The sequence below is a fragment of the Siniperca chuatsi genome, linkage group LG23 (assembly GCF_020085105.1).
Source record: "Siniperca chuatsi isolate FFG_IHB_CAS linkage group LG23, ASM2008510v1, whole genome shotgun sequence".
Taxonomy (NCBI): Eukaryota; Metazoa; Chordata; class Actinopteri; order Centrarchiformes; family Sinipercidae; genus Siniperca; species Siniperca chuatsi.
In genome coordinates, this window is record NC_058064.1 from 18,244,390 (window position 1) to 18,264,952 (window position 20,563).

A 20,563-nucleotide genomic window follows, 5' to 3' on the forward strand; every position below is an offset into this window, starting at 1 on the left:
CTGATTTAAAGTTAGCCCTCTGCCCGGCTCTACTTGCCTCAGAAGTGCCAGGGGAGTTGCAGTGCACTCTGCAGCTTCCTCTGAGACCAGCCTTCAGTGCGTGACAGAAAACAAGGGCAGACGGAGCCAAATTTAATGCTCGCAACAAAATGAATCAGTCCAAAGTGACTTGGCTGCACTCCAAAACACAGGTTTTGGCCACTGACATACAGAAAGCCTGGGCTCTTTGTATAATTATATTTATTTGGTGTAAAAAATATTGTTTCTGAGAGCATGAAAGAGATGTAAGAGAGAGAGGTGAAGAGAGGAAATTTAGGAGAGATCAAAGACACAGATGGTCAATTAACGAGTGCTGATTGCTCCTTATGCCTAATTGCACATCTCAAATATCATTCAAGCTTCTTTTAAAGTGAGAAAAGGTTCACGTTTTCCACATCACTATTAACTTCCTCCAAACTGAGACAAATTGAACTTGATAACATGAAGTGTGGCACATTTACTTGGGGAATACAAAAAGGGGAATGGTGAAACAGCAGTGGGAGGATGGTTAGCCGTGGAGTATATCATCATAATATGAGAAAGCAGAGGCAGATGGCTGTGAAGAAGCTCACTGACTTCCAATTCTTATCTAAACATGAGAATAATCTTGCGCAGTTTCCCCTGACTGCAACATATCACTCTTTCCTCCTAGGGTGGTCTCTCTAATTCAATACTGAAAATCTTCTTTCTGAAGAATAAGTCTGAACTGTCTGTAATATGATTCAAACTATTTTCTGCTTAATTAACATAATGAGTCGCAGTGAATAGCTCTTGGAGTCATAATCACAAAGCAAAGATGCTCTTCAGCTTTTGCATTCACGTCCATAAATGTAATTTAACAAATTAACCTTAATAAACAAAGTGAGTAAAATGTAACACAATAAAGAGCTAAATTAGCTTGCTGAATGTAAATGCAAAAAGAAACTCATGTAAAGAGGTTGTGAACATATTCAGATAAAACTTTCAGATAATGCTGTAGCAATAGTTAAAGCTAGAGGGCAAAATACGCATACATGATTGGCTGTGTACACTGATGCTCTCTCACAGCAACCTCTGTGGTGCTATTGAGAAAGGCAACTAAAGGAGCTTTGGTTTCTAATATATTTAAAAAACAACAAATCAGACTTTGTCAGGAATAGAACGATAAAGTCCTGGACTTATTGACATTGTTGTCCCTGGTGTTTACATAGTCCACCAAGCTTTATCACAACGGAGACAGGTATTCAGTGTTTGACATTAAAGTTATAATCCTTAAGATTTTCATGAAATCAAACTCCATTTTTGTTTCATTCAATGTAAAAACATTTTTTAATTATATCTTCATATAGCAGTTTTCATTGTTAGTGGTGGGGTCCGCCTTACCAGCTTTAAATTGCCTTCACAGGAAATGATGCAGCATGTAATCAGCCTCACTGTTTACTGTTCACTGTCCTACAGCTGTATCAGAGCCATCAGTTACTGCTAATGCTCAACTGGTGAAACATGGGGTGGCTTTTCCTATGAAGCATTCACAGAATTTGCCATGTATTTGTCACTGAGGTTAGCGCTGACACTGATTGTTTATTAAAAACGTTCATTTTAGGCATTGTTTTGACAGTGGATCAGTTTTAAATATTGCACGGAGTTGTGGAACAGTCAGGAGCAGCCACATGGAGCTGTCAGATGAAGAGCTGCAGGCGAAAGCTCCAACTCCTCAGCAAGGTAACCAAGTTTACTGTGCCCTGCTGTTGGAAACTGACTGATTATTGACTGACTTCTTTATAAAAACAACGTTAGTATGTTTGGCTGCACTGTTGAGTAAGTAGCTGCACAACGAGCGTTTGCTGCCCCCAGAATTCTTGGACCTGTATTATTAAACCACACTTGCTTTTACCACCAGAAACTACAAGTATCGCCAAATCAACAAGTACTGAAATCTTAAGGATTATGATTTTAAGACAGAAAATAAGACACCCAAAAAAGATGTCACATCATAAAAGACAGCGGTTGAGAAACAGGTTCAAGATGCCAATGATGTAGAAGGTAGATTAATAAAAACATATTCTAATCTCCACATTCTATCAGGGAATGCTATGTAGCAGACTCCTTAAAATAAAGGAGGTAGCTCATTCCATTCCATGGCACCAGCTGCCTTTTCCAAAATATAGGGAGCACCTTGAAACTCCAATCTAAAACTAGAGCGGGGTCAGAAAATGATTTCTGAAAGCCCGATACCTCTGCACACAGGGAAGTAATAGTTGAGTCATTGATATTGATCAACATCCCCCTAAACCATGTAGATAGGGCAGGGGAAACCTTTATGATTGCACCTTCAATGCCCCAGCTGCTCTAGTGGAGCTGCTCAACAAACAGTAATAGATGACTGTGTTTTGTCTGTATGAATGGGAAGCTACCACTCTTCTTCAGCATACCAATGCTGAAGAAGAGCATCAGAATCAGAAGTACTTTATTGATCCCCGAGAGGAAACTCTTGTGTTACAGCTACTCACTATCACATCAATGCACACTTGAGAATAGAATTACTAAGCAAATCAAAATATAATACACTATAATACAGCTAAGATAAATTAAGTACAAAGTGGATATAAAGTATAAAAGCTAAAATAAGTGTAAGTACCAAAGTGGATTTAGAGGTTGATAAGTATGTACGGTATAATACAATGTATAATAATATAAGTAATAAGTAAAAGTGCAATAATGTGTACTGTCAAGTTAAGTGTAGCTTATTAAGATGATTATGAGAGGGTGGATATTGCACAGCAGTAATATAAGTATTAAGAAATATCAATAAATTTAACTGAAAACAGAGTATATTGCACAGCAGTATTAAACTGAGAATATTGCACAATTATTTCAAGTATTACAGTGATGTTAATGATCCAATGTCCAGTTTAGTGACTTAGGGTCATACAGACTGACTCTTAGAGGGAGGAGTTAAAGAGTTTGATGGCCACAGGCAGGAATGACTTCCTGTGGCGCTCTGTGGTCCATTTTGGGGGGATGAGTCTTCCGCTGAAGGTACTCCTTTGTTTGACCAGCACGTCATGGAGTGGGTGGGAGACAGTGTCCAAGATGGCATGTAGCCAGCATCCTCCTCTCTGACACCACCGACAGAGAGTCCAGCTCCACCCCCACAATGTCACTGGCCTTACGGATCAGTTTGTTGAGCCTGTTGGCGTCCGCTACCCTCAACCTGCTGCCCCAGCATGCAACAGCATACAGGATAGCACTGGCCACCACAGACTCATAAAGGTTGCACCTGTGCTCTTTGGATTTTCCTGGTATAAAGGGTTGATAAAACAAAAAGAAAACAAAATTTCAGCACTCCTTCTCCTGAGAGCTCGTCTGACTGTAACAGGCTGAATATTTCAAGGGGCCGACTCCGTGGATCAGCTCCGATTGCTCTGACAGAACAGAACTGTGTCTAACCAAGCTCCTCCCCTAAGACCTGCACGCTGTCACATGCACGTCACCACATCTCCTACAGGGGAGGGGAGTGCATCCTCTAAAATGGTACAGCCGAACTCAATAACCCTGCAGCGAGGGCGGGTGAGCCGGACTTTTGTGTCATAACTTCTTAAATTAACAATGAGCAACAATGTACAAAGCATAATGCTTGAGAGGAGACCGCTGTGGAGGATATTGGCTTCTCTCCCATGTTTCATAAGCGAGGCAGTGAAATGGGCAGATGGCTCAAAACAAGTCAGTCTCCCCCTCAAAATCCATCTGAAAACACACTGTATTTGCCTTGGTTCTTCTTGGATGTGGCGTTCTGTTCATTGGACAAACACAACTGTGATGCCTTGGACTGTAATGCCTTACATTGTGCAACCTTGTATCACTTAGTGTATAGCGGGGTGGTATGGAATTCTATGATAACTAGTGCTATAAAAAGGTAAGACCTGTTTTTCAATACCTGTTGGGGAAATCTCAGCATGAAAAGTCTATAAGCATGACTCTCCTCTTCCTTGTCAGATGCTGCCTACCAAGTGCGAAGAAGCTACTTCACCACAGAAAAGAGTGCATTAAATGAGGATGGAAATGGATGTCTACCCTTCCAAATGTCGTTATTTCTTTGCAGATTGTTTTGCAAATCCCTGATTTTTGCCTGCTGCGTTGCAGCATTTAGCTGCTCCCATGCTATGAGTGCACTGCTCTTGCGCCACTCAACCATGCAAACATTATCTCATGCAGTATTTAATACACTAGTTCTTGTTCTTTCAACGGCCCAGAGGAGAAAATGCTATTAGCAGCATGAACAAAGGATAACATCAGTGATTACACTATATCATAGAGATAAATTAGATTTTGATAAAGGGATTGATAAATATTTGGGGGGAATAGTGTTGAAGTAAGTGAAGGTGGGAAGATGGCCCGTTACATAAGAAAACACAGAAAAAAATTCCCTAACCTAAATGTAATGGCATTTGAAAATCTTAACTCAGTCATTTATGTTTTAGCTTCAGCCAAAGGAAGAATTCATGAAACTCTTCTTCTTATAAAAGCCATTCAAATCTATAATAAATAAAACTGGAAAATATATTGGCAACAAGATAAAAATTCAGGAAAGACATAGTTCTCATCTGACAGCAATTAAAAGTAAAAGACACCTTGTGATTGAATTCCTCATCATTTAATCATCTATAGGTCAGTTGCTGTTTGTGTACAAATAAACAACTCTTTCTTAAAGCTAGAACGGAGAGAGGCTTTTGCTGCTGTTTGATTGACAGATTGACAGAGGCTGAAAGTGTGGGCTGAGAATTTTTAAATGACCAAATAAGCTTAATTTACAGAGATATTACCTCTGAACTTCATTGTGTTTGTAACATTAATAGTTTTCATTAACATTTCATGCTGCTCTGTCTCTCCTAAAACATTTGATTTCTTGCTAAGTAAAATATTTCGTTACCTGTTTACTGGGCAGCTTGGAGCTTTCATTGGTTGATTGTGATGTTCATACTGTAGGAAGTCTACTTAAGTTCATTGATTTAGCATTGTCATGTAGTCTACAATGACTTTACCACACCCATATTATAACAAATAACACCACAGATTCAGGTATGATAATAAATCACTAACTGTACACATAGCAAGCTAAAGTGCTCAGAGTAGAAAAAAGAAAAGCCACAACAAAGACGTCCTTTTCCAACCGCCATGACAACTATCTGTCGCACACAAAACTTTGAAATGCACTGTTTCTTTATTTCCTCTCTCTCCCACACATCTATACACACATAGAGCAGGGCTCTGTAATGTAAATGGGAAGAACTCAATTTGTCTGTACCATAATCCGAGTTAATGCCACCGAGCTCTTGCAATTAGACATGAGAAAACACCAAGATATCCTCGCAAATGACTTTACTCTTCTTCTCCTGCCTTTTTGTCGGCTGCCAAAGCTGATGATGGGCTCATTTTCTCCTTGACTCTGATGGAACGCACAAAGAGCCAACGTATCAGAACAAATTAGGCAACTCAAACACAACGCACAAAGAAACATCAATCAGCTGTTTACAGGTTCCAAACAGAAGTTGTGGGTGTAGAATAGTTTCTAGCTTTGCTGTCAACTCACCTCTTGTGGGATGGACGCTGCCTGTCGTCTTGTCACAGAAGTGTTTTGCTTTGGTCTGTTCCCCTACAGCGCCTACTACCACAGGAGGCAAAACCCCACCTGGCAGAGAAGCTAGAAGCTGTTAGGCGACTGGGAGTCCAGAGAGGAAATGGGAACGAGAGACAAAGGAAGAAAGGACTACCTCACTCTTCCACTTTCACCCCCTGCTGCTGCTTCTGGCTCCCCCTCCTCTCTCTTCGTCTCCCCTCCCCTCCTCACCAGGATGGGCCTTTGGGGAGGCAATCAGACATGCCGTCAGCAGCGGGCTACCAAGGGTTAATTAAAGGAGGATGACAATGCAGAATTGAGCCAAATCAAGGAGGGAGCGCTTTGCTGGATGAGAGCCGAATGTGGAACTTCAACTGGAAGTGATCTCATGCATAATACGTGAGATGCTCAGAAAAGTCTGTCCATACAGCCTCGCGTTGGGTCATTATTCATGACTCTCAGGCACTGAAAGAGCCTCAAGGGCGGGCAGTACGGGAAGAAGAAAAGGATGATGAGTTGGTTTATTTGTCTTTATTTATCCAGGAAGACTAACTTGAGCTTCTTGAGCATCCTATTCACAGTCGCATAGATCTGCCCAGTATCACATCTTTATTTGCTGAGGTCTGGTGTCAGAGGACAGTAAATGCCACCCGGTTATCCAGAAATCCCTTCCAAGAAATCCCAAACAGTATGAACCATCCTGCTTTTGTTTCTGTTCACTGCTCGTGCTAACCACCCAATTCTTAAAAAAAAAATTACAATCAAACTTTTGTCTCTGATGCTGGAAATGTAATTTTTTTCTCAAGAAAGGGCTAAAATGAACTGGATCCAGTTGGAATCACTACTGTGAAATCAGGCAGGGTGGTAGAGAAAAGCAAAGCAGGCATCTTTTTAAAATAAAAAATGTCTTGGATTATTACTTCAAGGTGTTGTGTGATAGGAAAAGAAATTTTGACAAGGAAAGTAATCAGACTTGTCATTGACAATCCAATTCAGCTTGGCACAACTCAATTAAAGAGAGGAACAGAGTGATCTTGGAGGGAGGGCTGCAAATGTGTCTGTTGCCAAGCAGTGACAGACAGCAGGACGTCAGCGCTGCCTGGCTGTGCTGGTAAAGACGTCCAGGCTTCCTACTGCAATGCAGTCAAAGATGACAACAAAATCTTTAGCCGTTCAGAGGCGAGGGAATTCCAGCAAGCTATTACAACCCGGCAGGGGTTTGTTTGAGTCTATGGCAAACTGCTGGCAAATGTGCAAACAAACAGCCCACATAAGTGCTCGCAACCCCCGCCAACCTCCTCCTCCCGTGGCCTGAAAGGAGATGAACTCACTAAACCATGTATAAGCAAATACACAACAAATACACTGTACTGTACACAGCATATCTGTATTCTCTTCTAAAATTCGAGGAACAACGAACACTACTGAAGTCTATTACTTCAAAATATCAAAATGCATGAATAGGAGATAAGCTTGAAAGTAGAGCTGAAACGATTATTCGATAAATGAGTTTAGGGCTGAACAATTAATGTTATCGAAACCGCAATATGGCCAAGGAGCTGCAATTTTTTGATAAAGGTAAAATGTGTCACAACAGACCATTATAAATGAAGCACTGTGGTGCAACAGAGATGCCCCGGCCTACAAATCATGTTCTCCAGACGCAAATGAACATGCTTGTTTGTATAGACTCCAGCAAAAATCACATCATTATCTATTTTATATTTTTTTTTTTGTGAAAATGAAATGCAAAAATTACCATTCCCACTAAAATCGTGACTCATATCACAATATCTGTCAAAATAATCGCAATATGATTTTTATTTGCATATCGTTCAGCCCTCAACGACTTGAGAGAATGAAAATTAATCTGAAACCATTTTGATAATGGATTCATTATTTCTATATTTTCTTAAGCAAAAATAGCAAAAATTCACTTACAGCTTCTCAAATGTGAATATTTGCCTGTTTTCTTACTTTTCTATGATAGTAAATTGAACATATTTGGGTTTTGGACAGTTGGTGAGACAAAACAAGCAATTTGAACACATCATCCTGGGTTATAGGAAAATGTGATGGACAAACTGTTCACCACCAAAGCTAACATCATCTACTGTTCTGGCACAGGACATCCTTTATCTTTCGAGGATTATGGCATCACATCTTGATAGACAGCGGCAGCACAGTGGCAGCTCTCCCAAGCCCCTCAGCTGAGGTTTGAATCCCACCACCAGTGATCTCGGCATGTGTCCAGAATCAATAATGAGCAACCGACATCTGGCCGTGTCTCTATGGGAAAAAGACTTGACAGAGTTGCCACAATTAACTGACTACTGTATGTCTGTCCTGTCAACTAAATAAAAGATTGTTGTTGTTCACCAACAGAAAGATGAATGGTTAGAAACAGAATTTATGTATTGGATATGGATTCTATTGATATTTTGTTTGGGTCATTACAGGTCTTTGTTTACTGATCAAAGAAGAGAAACGCAAACATTAAAAGGTTCCGTGCAGCTTCATAAAAGTTCGACTGCCTTAATTACACCGTAACACTCATCATTTAACAAGATTACATTTTCATAATCCACAACAGGCTCCATGGCAGTAAAGTGAATTAGCAATGATAGGAGCTTTGTTGATTCTTATCTTCACAAACTCATTAGGCCTGTCAGATGATGAATGGAGTCATTTCCTCAGACATTTTCAACCAAATGAATTGATGCCGCTGCAGCAGAAGTCCCCCATAGTATATTTATCAAAAAAATCTATCCTGCATTAACACTACATACTGTTGAAGGCATCTTGACTCAATCCATCAGCAGTACTGCAGACAAATCTTTCATGAAACCTATTACTATTACCTACAGCCACATTACAGTACTGCAATAAAGAACTGTAGTGTCTCTACACCTAAGACTTTTAAGACCATCCCAAGTCACCCCTGCTGGGTGCAAATATTAAAAACATATGGCAATAATGATTTCAAATGCTCCATTTGTTTTTCAAAGTTATGAAAAGAATGTGAACAAGCTGCTCTAACTCTAACATTAAAGGGAAACAATAAAACAACAAGAAAACTAAATGAGATGCTATAATTTCATGGTTGTTTTTTCTTTTTATCACAACTTGTTGCCAACTGCATAACAAAGGAGACTCTTTGACTTTGAAACATGCAGACAATTCAATCTTTTAAATTAATTCCCAATCCCAGTAAACTCTCAGGGGCACAAACTCATCAAAAGTCAAATAAGCTGCAGCTTTCTCCTCTGTAAACACTTGGCCTTTTAACTAGACAAACTTATTCGATTAAAACTTTTAAATCACCAGGATGTTAAGACTCGAGGTGTACTGGACCATTGCGGGTAATGGAGGGAATCACTCTCTTTCTAATACAGCACTAAATCACTGCACAGTTAAGATCCACAGGTCACCTTCTTGTTCTCATTACATCACATTACCCCTAATGTATCTTTGTGGTACAACAGTTTGACGCACACACATAAGTGCATTTACTTGTAGGGTTTTAAGCATTTAAAGGCACCCAAATATAATCCTTATACTCAAGATACATAATTCCAGGTAGAAATACCTTTAACTCTTATAGCAGCCTTACAGTGTCACCTTAGTGTAGGTCACCAACATGCCACCTGTTTCCCATAAATCTTAAAAAAATAAACATGACCTCTGTAAGGCCTGAACAATGCACATGAATACAAATGGGGTGTCATACATTCTTCATGTGTGACCTCTTTAGGACATGCATTATGCACTAGTGTCACCTTTGTGTCACTTTAAGGTGAGTAATCATTATGGCATCACCCTTTCCCATATATCACATACAGTCGGACCTGACACCTCTCAATGGCGGGCACAATTTTCATGAACAAAATGTATAATGCATGCAAGTCTTTGTTAAAGATTTTGTAGATTGTGACAAGAAACACAGAGATTGAGAAAGGAACAGGATGCAATAAAGGTTGGACATTACAGTAGGATGTTGAAAGTTTCTAAAAGCTTTCTTAATAAGTACATGTTTTCCTCTATTCTGTAAAAAGCAAAAAATTAATGGAACAGTTGAGCAATGGAGGAAAGTTAGGGACTGTATGAAAATTTTTATTGGGAGGGAGGTCAGAAAACAGGGAGGGTTATGTTTATTTTTTCTTTTTGTTGAAGGGAGGGTCATCTGAGTTTTTTATGGGGGGGGGGGGCTTTCATTTTTCTCTCACTATATTTTATGTTAGCCTTTGCCTGTGAAATGTAACCGTAATCGGTTTAGTTATGATGGACAGTCAGACCTCTGATGTCATACATATCAGGCCTCAGCATCATCTGATGTAATTCAATGTATTTTTTTATTTGAATATGAGAAAGTTAATGTTTAAACTCTGCTATATAATATTACATTTTTATGCTTTGCCTCCTTCAGCTATTAATGGTGAAACGAATTGTACCAACTTAGTTGGTTGCCTCCCCGGCGTAATAATATTCGTACAGTCCCTTAATTCCCATACAAAAAATATGGCAGGTATTGAGGCTGGAATGACCCATGTGAGCTGATCTAGAACTTGACCACATGGGACCTGTCATAAATCAGAAAGAAACCCAGGCAGGTCTGACCTCACCCAGCATTACCCCTTCAGCCTTGTCACCCTCGGGTCCAACCTGATGAGTCCAGGTGGATAGATCACCTATGGGACCTGGGACATCTCCAGAGTGTGTCTGCTGCCGTCTGTGTGTGTGTGTGTGTGTGTGTGTGTGTCTGTCACTGTTTCTGAAGTCATAAGTAGCCAGAAGATGAACCTTGCTGCACCTTGAATGTCTTTAATCAAGCTGAATCACTTCTATATTTTAGTATCTTGTGAATTATTATTCAACAGTGGCTGCTAGAAGAAGTGGTCTCTTCCATAAGGTTTCAACATAGTAGTATTCTAATATACATGTGGACATTTATATATTAGTATGGTGAAAACTAACAAAGAATTTCAATTGAAATAGTTCGATAGTTTGGGAAACGCTAATTTACTTTCTTGCTGAGAGTTTGATGAGAAGATCGATACCACTTTCATATCTGTCCTTTAAATAAGAAGCTGGAACCAGCAGCCTGTTAGCTTAGCTTAGCATGAAAACTGGAAACAGGGGGACACGGCTAGCCTGGCTCTGTTAAAAGGCAACAAAATTCACCTACCAGCACCACTGAAACTAACTAATTAACATATAATATCTTGTTTGTTTATTAGGGAGCTTTAAGGTATTGGTTGGCTTTTTTAACCTTTGGACAGAACCAGGCTAGCTGTTTCCTGTCTTTATGCTAAGCTAAGCTAACTGGATCCTGGCTGTAGCTTCATATTTAGCGTACCACTATGAGTGGTATCAATATTCTCATCTAACTCTCGGCATTAAAGCGCATTAGCGTATATCCCAAAATGACGAACTACAGTTTTTAAACACATGACTTTCAAACCAGGACTCCATGAAAATATGTTATTACAGAAAAATGAAATCTCACTACGTGAGAGAACGTCTACAACTGTAATTCTTAAAAATGGTACTTTAAGTGTAACATTTGGTGTGGCGTAAGTGTTAAACTCTCTATAAAATGTGAAATCAAAAAATTAAAATTACTGCATTGAAACTGGAAGTAGTTCTGTTGCACTTATTACTTACAGAAGTTCATTTCTGGTGGCTTACACTGTAAAATCAAATGAAGAGGCTGCTAGAAGATACATATTTCTAAAATATGGTGTCATTTATTTGAAGCTTTAATAATATCTCAAAATGAATGTAATTCTAATCTTCCACTAAGACACTGACGGCCATACTGTCTTTCACCTCTCAGTCTTAGCAGATGAATAACCTGCCCCTGACAGACAGAGCTGTGGTTCACAGTCAGAGAGGCATATGGCCCAAAGATCATCATGCTGAGAGTATGGCTCAGAGATGGAAAAGATGCCATAACAGAACATACTAACAACACTCAGAAAACATGAAGTTAACACAAAAAAGTCAGCCCTGATCCACCAAGCGTGATGTAAATGAACAGATATTCAAAAGACAAACTATACTAGACATCCAGATATCTAATATACAGTATGTCAAGTTTTAGCTGAAAGTAAAAGCTGAAGTTTTTGTCAGTTTGTTAAAAAGATAAGGGGAAGGATATCCCCCATTTAGAGGAATAATTTAGGGGGCTATTTACGCGTGCACAGTACAAACACAAAACAGGAGGCTTACACAAAATGAAACTGAGGTTTTGTAAAAATATGGACAAAAATGGGCGTTTATCTAAGACTGAATTCAGACCAAAATGGATGCACGATTACTAAACTGGGAGGCTCAAACTGAAACAGCACCTGTGGACATTTGAGGCTTGGGGGGAAAAATATAACTTCATTCACTTGAGTGTAGACATCTTCAGCAGTGCGACAGGGTTTGTTGGACGCAAAACTCACATTAAGAAAAATAATGTAGGGCAGGATGTTTTTTCATTTCATCACTGCCCATTCTGTAACTACTTGACTTCACTTATTAATTCAGTGAGTACAGTAATTAATGAGGATATCAGCATCCCCTGGAGGAAATTAAGAGAATATTCAGATTTATGATAAATACAGAGAGCAGCATCCAGAATGGAAGACGAATGCCAGAGAATAAGAAATGAGAAGAAAACTTAGCTTCCAAAAAAATGTAAACTTTCCCTTGAGCTTCTCTGAATGAATAGATGGCTAATTAGTGTGTTTGTGTGCGCCGCGATTTTTTGAGAGGAAATATATCTGTATGCAAGCACCTGCACAATTGGGCACACACGTTTGCATGAACAGGCACACACACAAAAGCCAGACACAGCTGGGTGCTCAAATCGGTGATAAAACTTCTTCCAATTACTATCACAGTTTGCTAAGTTTAGCCTATGCGCTTGTGTGCTCTTCATTAAGGTGGAAAGACTGAAAAAAGACAAATGTCTGAGAGACAGAAAGAGAGACTGACAAGTGCCAGAAAACTTCAGAAAGCTAGAAAGCAGAAATGTTGAGGCGCTGCAGTTTCAGGTGCAACGTGAGAGAGGATTTTCTTCCTAAGTGGCGCCCCGGCAGAGATGAACTACACAGAAACTTATATAACGACTGGCTTTGTCATTGATGGCAAAACCTTCTCCTCCAAATCTCCTCGCTGCTTACGACAGCACTGACGAGCCGTGCAGCTTCACCACGACTGTCACTCTGCAGAGTGACAGCCGGGATCCTGCTGCTCAGCAACGCACACACTCACATATATGTAGAAATTTGCACACACACATGCACACACTTAAAATGTAGTACAGGACAAGCACACAAGCTCTTTTTGTCGAGCGTGGACAACAAAACCACAACACAACACACATTCACACACGAAAAAACTTGTCTCCAATCCCCCAAAGCTTGAAATAACAAAAAAAAATGCAGAGCCAGCTGTAGTCCAGCCCTCAAACAAGAGGGTGAGCGAAAAAGAGAGAGACAGTGCCACACACACCAGACACCAGGATGCTAAAAGCAAGGCCCTGTTACTTATTCATGTCTCTGCTGAGAACGGGAAGCCTGTCGGTGTCAAAACACTCTCCTTGGGCGTCTTTTCTTGACAGTAAAGCTACGAGCATGCGCTCATCTATGTTGCATGACAGGAGGGTATTTTTAGAGAGGGACTTTTAGCCGAGGCTGAATTCACCATTGTTTTAAAATGGACGGATCAGGAGAGGGATCTGAGTAAGTATTGTATTTTTGACACGTATTACTTCTGTAGCTCATCACACTTTGTTTCATGAATACTGGTGGTAAAAAGTCTATGGTGTCCCCAAAGTGATGATTAAGACATTCAAATCTATCTTATCTTCCTCTACCTTCCAAGCAAACCACCTCCAGGAACATAATGCATCACGTCCTGTACAGCAGAACATTTTCCCAAGTAACATGGACACCCACATAGTTATGGATAGGAGAGTTAGGAGATAGTTAGGAGATTAGCAGTATCTAACATCACCTATAGTCACATTGAGCACACATCATGTAAGGTTCACTGCAGCAAACATAAGCCCACACTGTTCTAGCCCCAGATGGTCTCAGTCACCTGCTGGCCGTAAGTCTCTATCTGATGAGTCATTTAGATAAATCTCCTCAGGGGCTCTGTTGGTTTGGGGTAAAGCTGCCATGGGTGGCAGCCAGGGGAATCGTTATGGACGGAGAAAAGCGTGAAGCATAATGAGCCTCATGGGAGCCCAGTTTATGTACACAGGAACCTCTCTACGACTGCCAGTGTGCCGGGAGAACTGGGGAATGGAGGAAAGGGATATGTACTTGCGCAAGTGTGTGTTTATGCTCGATTGAGGTGGTACATTAGAAAGTGTGTGTGTGGCTGCGTGTGTGTACTTTTCCAATTATTGCTCATAACTGAGAGGAAATGCAAGAAGGGGGGAGGAATTAATGTTCAGTAATTCTTTCCTTTACTAATAACCCCCCCAACAATCATTATACATGTCTTTTCAGTGAACAAATAATTTCTCCCAAACTACACTTCATATCCAGCTATTACCCAAAAAACTGCTGCAATCCCCTGCTCTGCTCTAACAATTTCTAACTCAATATACACTGTGTCAAGTTGCCAGAAGCAAAACAGCAAACTAGACTTTCTGAAAACCTTCTGAAATCAGTAACAGCCATCTTAGATTGTTTATGCACAGTTGCTGCAGTCAAGACATTTCTCTATTATGGGTAACACAAACCCCTGTATATCCACACAGGTAACCTTATGTTACACCAACATATTTCCAAAGCAGCTACACTTTTGTATGACTGCAGAAAATACTTCACTTGACATCAGCACTGTCGACACAAGTCTGATTTTGGTTTTGAAGAGATTCTTCATCGACATTTCTTAGAAGTTCAACAATGCAGGGACAAACATATTGTCAGTATTTACTCAAGTACTGCACTTCAGTACAATTTTGAGGTACAGTAGTTGTACTTTACTTGAGTATTTCCATTTTCTGCTATTAATATTCTACTCCATTCAGAGGCATATATTGCTATCCCTTTTTTCTCCACTACATTTATTTAATAACTTTATTTACTAGTTACTTTGTAGATTCAGATTAATAACACAAAATATAATCAACAAAGAAAATCTGATGTATTATTATAGTTTAAGATAAGATAAGTTAAGATAAGTTAAGGGGGGAATTCAAGAGCTAGCAGTGTATAAAGTTGTTAAAATTAGCCCCACCTTTACCAGCTGTTAAAGTGATGTTTACAAATTAATGCATCAATAGTTATAATCCAGTATATAATATATGATATGACATATTATTCTGAAATGGACCATTCTGAATAATGAGTACTTTAACTTTTTGTACTTTAAGTATATTTTGATGTTAATACTTTTTTTAAATGCATGACTTTTACTTGTAACAAAGTTTTTCTACACTGTGGTATTGTTACTTTTACTTCAGTAAAAGATGTGAGTACTTTTTCCACCACTGTATATTGTAGAAAAGGTTTCAGTCGTAGTCATCTGGACACTGTTTTCAGAATCAAGACGTTTCAGTTTCGAAATCTCAGACCACCATTTCTATCTGATTTCTGTTCAAAGAGGGGTTTTCTTTAAAGAAAACCCCTCTTTGAACAGAAATGGTAGTCTTTGATTCAATCTGCCCAAAGTTTACCACAGTGTATTAGCACCTTGGTCACGCCAATCATATGCTAATCAGGTACTTAACAGTGATGAGGTAGGTGCAGCCAGAAAACAATAGGCCTGATTACTGAGCCATCATGGAAACAATTAGGTCAGTTTCAGGTGAAACTAGCTAATCAACAGATACTCAGGTAGACTCCTTCCTGAGGGCAGGGCTTATGTAATTCAGAGTAGCTTAAATTTCTGAGTTCCCGTTCCATTTTTTCACAATTGAGAATGACTTCCGGATGGGAGCCGAAACGTCTTGATTCTGAAAACAGTGCCCAGATGACTACGACTGAAACCTTTTCTACGATAGAACACCCCTGGACGAATGAGGGACTACACCGTACCACTGTATATTGTAGAAAACCTATTTCTGCACAGCAAACCATGAGCCAGTTTCACAAAGATATTTTAGACTGGTCCGTAGTGTTAGGTCAGTCCTAATCTAATTTTCTCTTAGAGAAGTCGAATCTAAGATAGACAGTTTCACAAAAATAAAGATTGACTGATTTTAAGCCTAAAAAGCCACCCTAGCCTCAGGCTAACTCTGAACTAAGAGCCATGTTTCCATGGTAACAATCTGTGACACCTGCTGACCTGTGGCACCAAATGACAAAAAGAGGAACACCAGCCCCAGAATGCAGTGTAGCCATGAGACAGTCAGGTTGTGTCTCGTGGTTGAGGTTTGAGTCGTGCTTTTTCCTCGATTAAAAATCTGTGCAACAAGTTCATATTCCTTCTCTGGGGATTGGTAAAATACATTCAAGGACATTTGCATTTAAATGAGGCATTTGATAATGAGTGTAATGAAAATATTAACTACAACTTTTATCAGAAAATCACTCACTGAATATCACCAACTGACGATACATTACAACACATTACATTACATTTTTTCCCTTTAGTCGAGTACTTGACTAAATACTGCACTATTCCTTGTATTCCTCCAACATTTTCTCTTGGATAAGGGAGCCAAAATAAAGCAATTAAGCAGACATGCCAGAACAAATATGACTATGATGCTACCTAACAGTTACAGAAGCAGTAGAAAAATGTGTTGAAAGTGTTAACTTCCTTTTCTGCATAGTTTACATTGATTGTAAAGATGGATAAATATGAAAGACATGGTTGACATCAGGGCAGGAGAAACCACACATTCTAGATCTGACTCACTTACAATCTAAGAATAAATGCTTTGCTCGTATTTGTCTTTCCTAGAATTCCAGCATGTGCATTTGAGGAGATGAAAAGTTCTTCAAAGTCAGCGAACTAATTGTTTGAACTTTGGCCTTATCCGCTATTCATTTCACTTAAAGCCAGGGGGTTATGTGGAAGAGAAGACGAATGCTTTGGGATAAAGAAGGAACCAATCACGGACTGCAGATCCTGTCCTACGGAAGGAGCTAAAGCTGGGCTGAGGTGTGATGCCCGGTGAGCAATCACTTTGGAAATGAATTTCCCCCCAGAGCTTTGTCGTATGTCAGTGGGAAGTGACAGCTCAGCTTTTGACAATCACACGTCAGAGGGAGGCAGGGGAAAGCATTAAAGCTACGCGTACTTTTGTGTGTGTGTACATTCATATAGTTTTGTAAGGGAAAATGGAGAAAGGAAGGAAGGAAAACAGGGTTCCAGAGTTCAAATTCTGATCCAATCGGCAGTTTCTTGCCTTCAGGCATCTTAAGGGGAAGCAGGCATCAATATTTCCTCATCGCCCCTGAGGCCCAAAGCACTAACACAGACTTTAGCTGAGAAAAGCTACAATTTTTAGGATTTATGTCAAGGCAAGGTGAGAGATACTTTAGGCAAAATATTCAAATACAGAGATAAAACACACGCAGGGTGAAGCTAAGACTTGGTAAATGGAATAGACAGTTCATAGGGTTCATATTTATTCTTATCCTGTCCACCGCTCTGCCTGAGTGTCAAAGTCTGACAGGCAGATCAGTTTGAGACTGACAGGGGGCAGGTTAATCGCCTACTCTGAACCTCTGGTCAGGTCTAGCATGTTTTGACGGTCGGCCGATCACAGATATGATCGGACTAGCCCCTGGCTGACAGGCTTGACTGACTGTTTTGACGAACATGCTTGTGAGACCGAGCACGTAAAACAGAAACAGCGGGATCGTCTGGGCTGTGAAAGAAATGGATTATACGTATATGCGGGTAAACAAACAAAGACACAGATTCAGTGGGAAGCAAAACATCACCAGCACGTCTGCAAGTTGTACCTCACCCTATTTAAATTTGCCTTATGTAGCCATGCACATTTGCTTTTCCTTAAATAGAAACCTTAAACTGAAGTCCCAGGCATCCATATAACAATCTAATATCTAAACACAAAATAATGTGGCTTTATATACCTCTTTTAGAGTTACTATAATTTTGTTGAGAGCTGTCAGGTTGGCTTAGAGTGTCTTTAACAGCACTTTACTAATTTAAAGCATTATAACAAAAGCCAACTAATTCTTGAGAGCCATATCTGATTGCTTTTCAAGCCTTCCACTCCTCTAAACACTGCCACTCATTAAAGTGTTGGCAGAAGTTGAAGTTGCCACACTGGGAAATGTCACTGCATCAGTCGATTCCTAGCAGCCTCTCTGAGGGACTGTCATCACAGTCTTAGCTTGACAGCTTTAAGTCGATAGCACGCCTCTCCTTTTCACTGCATTTAGTCTTGGATGTCCCTGCAGTAGGGGGGTGCCCTGACTATCACCTCTAAAGGACATTAACTTATTTCCTACTTTATTCTTAGGCTTTATGTTTTTGGCTTGTTTTTTATTTATTTTATGAGCAAATTAGACATGTTTGATGTATCTGTTGCAGGTTGAAAGCTCTTAACCTGTCACCTTTTCCGTACCGAATCATTTCCCCTTCTCACATCTTATCTTTATACCCTTGTAACCTTGAATCATCAACAGAAAAAAAGGCAACTCTTTTTTTCTCCTCTTTCTTCTCCTAACGCCATGTGAATAAAATCGGGTACTGACCCCCGTTCACCACATGATTAGTTCTGTGTAATGTCAGTGCATTAAAGGTACTTTTGCAGAGATTAGCGGATATTCACAAAATCCTCTATGCAAGTGTGGGGAGAAAGGTTTCACACTGTGGCAATATTTGCAGGTGCAAATTAGCAATGTAAACAAAACCATACAGCTTTCATGTTTTCATTACAAAAAACAAGATGTACAGATGTAGATGATTCTTTTACTATAGCAGCATACCAAATGTACCAGTTTGTTTAGATGAAATGCTAATGCTACTTCTCCATGTTTGCATGCTAAGTTGTTAGCTAGGTAGCGGTCACAAGGTGAATACTTTACCGCGCAGTTACATCAACTCAACTCAACTGGCTCTAAGAGAATCTGCCTGCAGTTTCTACTTGGGAAAGTTGATACGGTTTCAACCTTTCTGTCATTCTCACCACAGCGCACCGCTTTTCTCACGCACACGCATCACTGGCTGCAAAGCAAAGCCACTGAAGCTTACACTGTCGAACTCATCGCTATGTGCTCTGGAGAGGAACACCAGCTAAATGCCAAATATCAAAACTGGAATGGGAAACGTAGACACTGTATGCAAAGTTGGATATTTAACTATGTATTTTCATTCATCCAGTGTGTCCTTGCATGAATGTCAAAACTGTGGAACCTCAACTAGACCTGTGTGCAGTCCACACCTACAGTATTTCAAACACAAATCAGCAAAGCATGCAGCACTGTATGATTGACAGAATCCATCCGTACCTGTCTATGTCGCCCTGCACCTCTTTGCTTCCTCTCTGGGATATTTCTCGAGAAGAAGCCACGTCTGAGGCTCGGCCTGCGTTCCTCGCATACAGATGGAGGCCGCCGTCTGTAAGGTATCTGTGAGAGGAGAATTAATTAGAGGAGGTACATGTCTGACCTCAGTTTGGCATAAAAAGTCTGAGTAATTACGTATTTTTATTTTGCTAATCAAAGAAACAGATTAATTAAACTAAACCAGTAGAGAAAATACAGTGACTTGATGGATTTACTGATTCATGAGCACTAGACTGTATTTGCATTTTTGTGAACTCACAAAAAAAGGTGCGTGTTATGAGTTTGTATATCTGTGTATGTGTATGTGGCAGCCAGTAAGTGGTAGGATCTAAGGCTACTGCCAGAAAGCTATCAGACACGGCTGATCAGACATGGGAATCGTTAGTGTTGAGCTAATTAAGCTAATAATTCAGCTAATCACCTTTCCCTCCCGACGTGTTGTTACATTTTCTGTTCTGACACGTCTTTAATCCTACGGATGCTTTACTCCATCACTCCTCCTTAACTTCCCCTCACAGTTTGCCCTGCCCCCACAACTCTTTTTGGGTACTCTTAAGTGCATCAATGCCAAGTGGGAGTGTGTGTTCGTGTGTGTGTGTGGAATGCGAATTGCTTTTCCACCCCCAACCCACCCACATGCTCAAGGCATTTACTGTTATTGAGTGAATGAAGGTCAGAAGCCCACACACACGTTGTCGTGATGTGGAGACACTGACTTATCTTTTATTATTCAAGTAATCTGTCAGTGTACTGAGTGCCCTCAAGGTTCAGGCAAATGTATTATTCGAACATTCCTTTCAATTCATGACAAACCCACAATAGCCTTGGTGGATGTCAGCAGGCTATTTGTATTAATGTACACAGAAAAATGGGTGAGGCCTTGGTGACTGTATGAATACACAGCTGACTGTGAATCTTGACTAAACCCAGTATGCATTGCGACATTGAATGGAAATGTATCCTTCAAAAAAAAAAAAAGGCCTTTAAAGAAGTATTTTAGTTGGTATAAATGATGTAGAAGGCCAATCTTTATTAAAGCTGATGTCTTCTGCTTCAAACTGTAAAGCTTAATAGTCTCACAAAATGTCGTGAAAATGAGTTTAACCACTAACCATTAACCACTAAAGATTGCATGTAGGAGAGATAAATGGAACTTGAAAGTTGTTTCACGCTCAGCACAGTCCAAAGCAAAATGAGTTCAGGTGGTCTATGAGCAAATACTTACCCTAACCTCAACCAAACCAAATACTTTGCCAAATGCAAGTTTTAGCTGTCTAAAGCAAATGCTAACACCAGTCTTAAGTTTTAGATCGTTCACCAAAACCTAACCATTAGCTAAAGGGTCCATGTTACATATGAAATTGTTAGGTACATTTTGTCCTATGGTCTAAGAATATAGTCTTAATATTTTTCATTTCAGAGTTCATGG

The 20,563-nt window shown here is 39.9% G+C and overlaps 1 protein-coding gene and 1 long non-coding RNA gene across 17 annotated transcripts in view; both read right to left on the bottom strand.

The window, feature by feature from the left end:
- nav3 (neuron navigator 3) overlaps positions 1 to 20,563 on the bottom strand; it is a 336,822-nt gene that overhangs the window by 46,350 nt on the left and 269,909 nt on the right. For all 16 annotated transcript variants that reach the window (XM_044186959.1, XM_044186957.1, XM_044186952.1 and 13 more), the window contains one exon: positions 19,078 to 19,197. In XM_044186959.1, the coding sequence (XP_044042894.1) occupies positions 19,078 to 19,197 (120 nt within the window). The remainder of the gene's footprint in view (positions 1 to 19,077; positions 19,198 to 20,563) is intronic.
- Positions 4,657 to 7,397, bottom strand: LOC122871622. Its single transcript, XR_006376912.1, has 2 exons — positions 5,609 to 7,397; positions 4,657 to 5,464 (listed from the first exon to the last, which is right to left on the bottom strand). It is a non-coding gene; the product is annotated as an uncharacterized LOC122871622 (long non-coding RNA).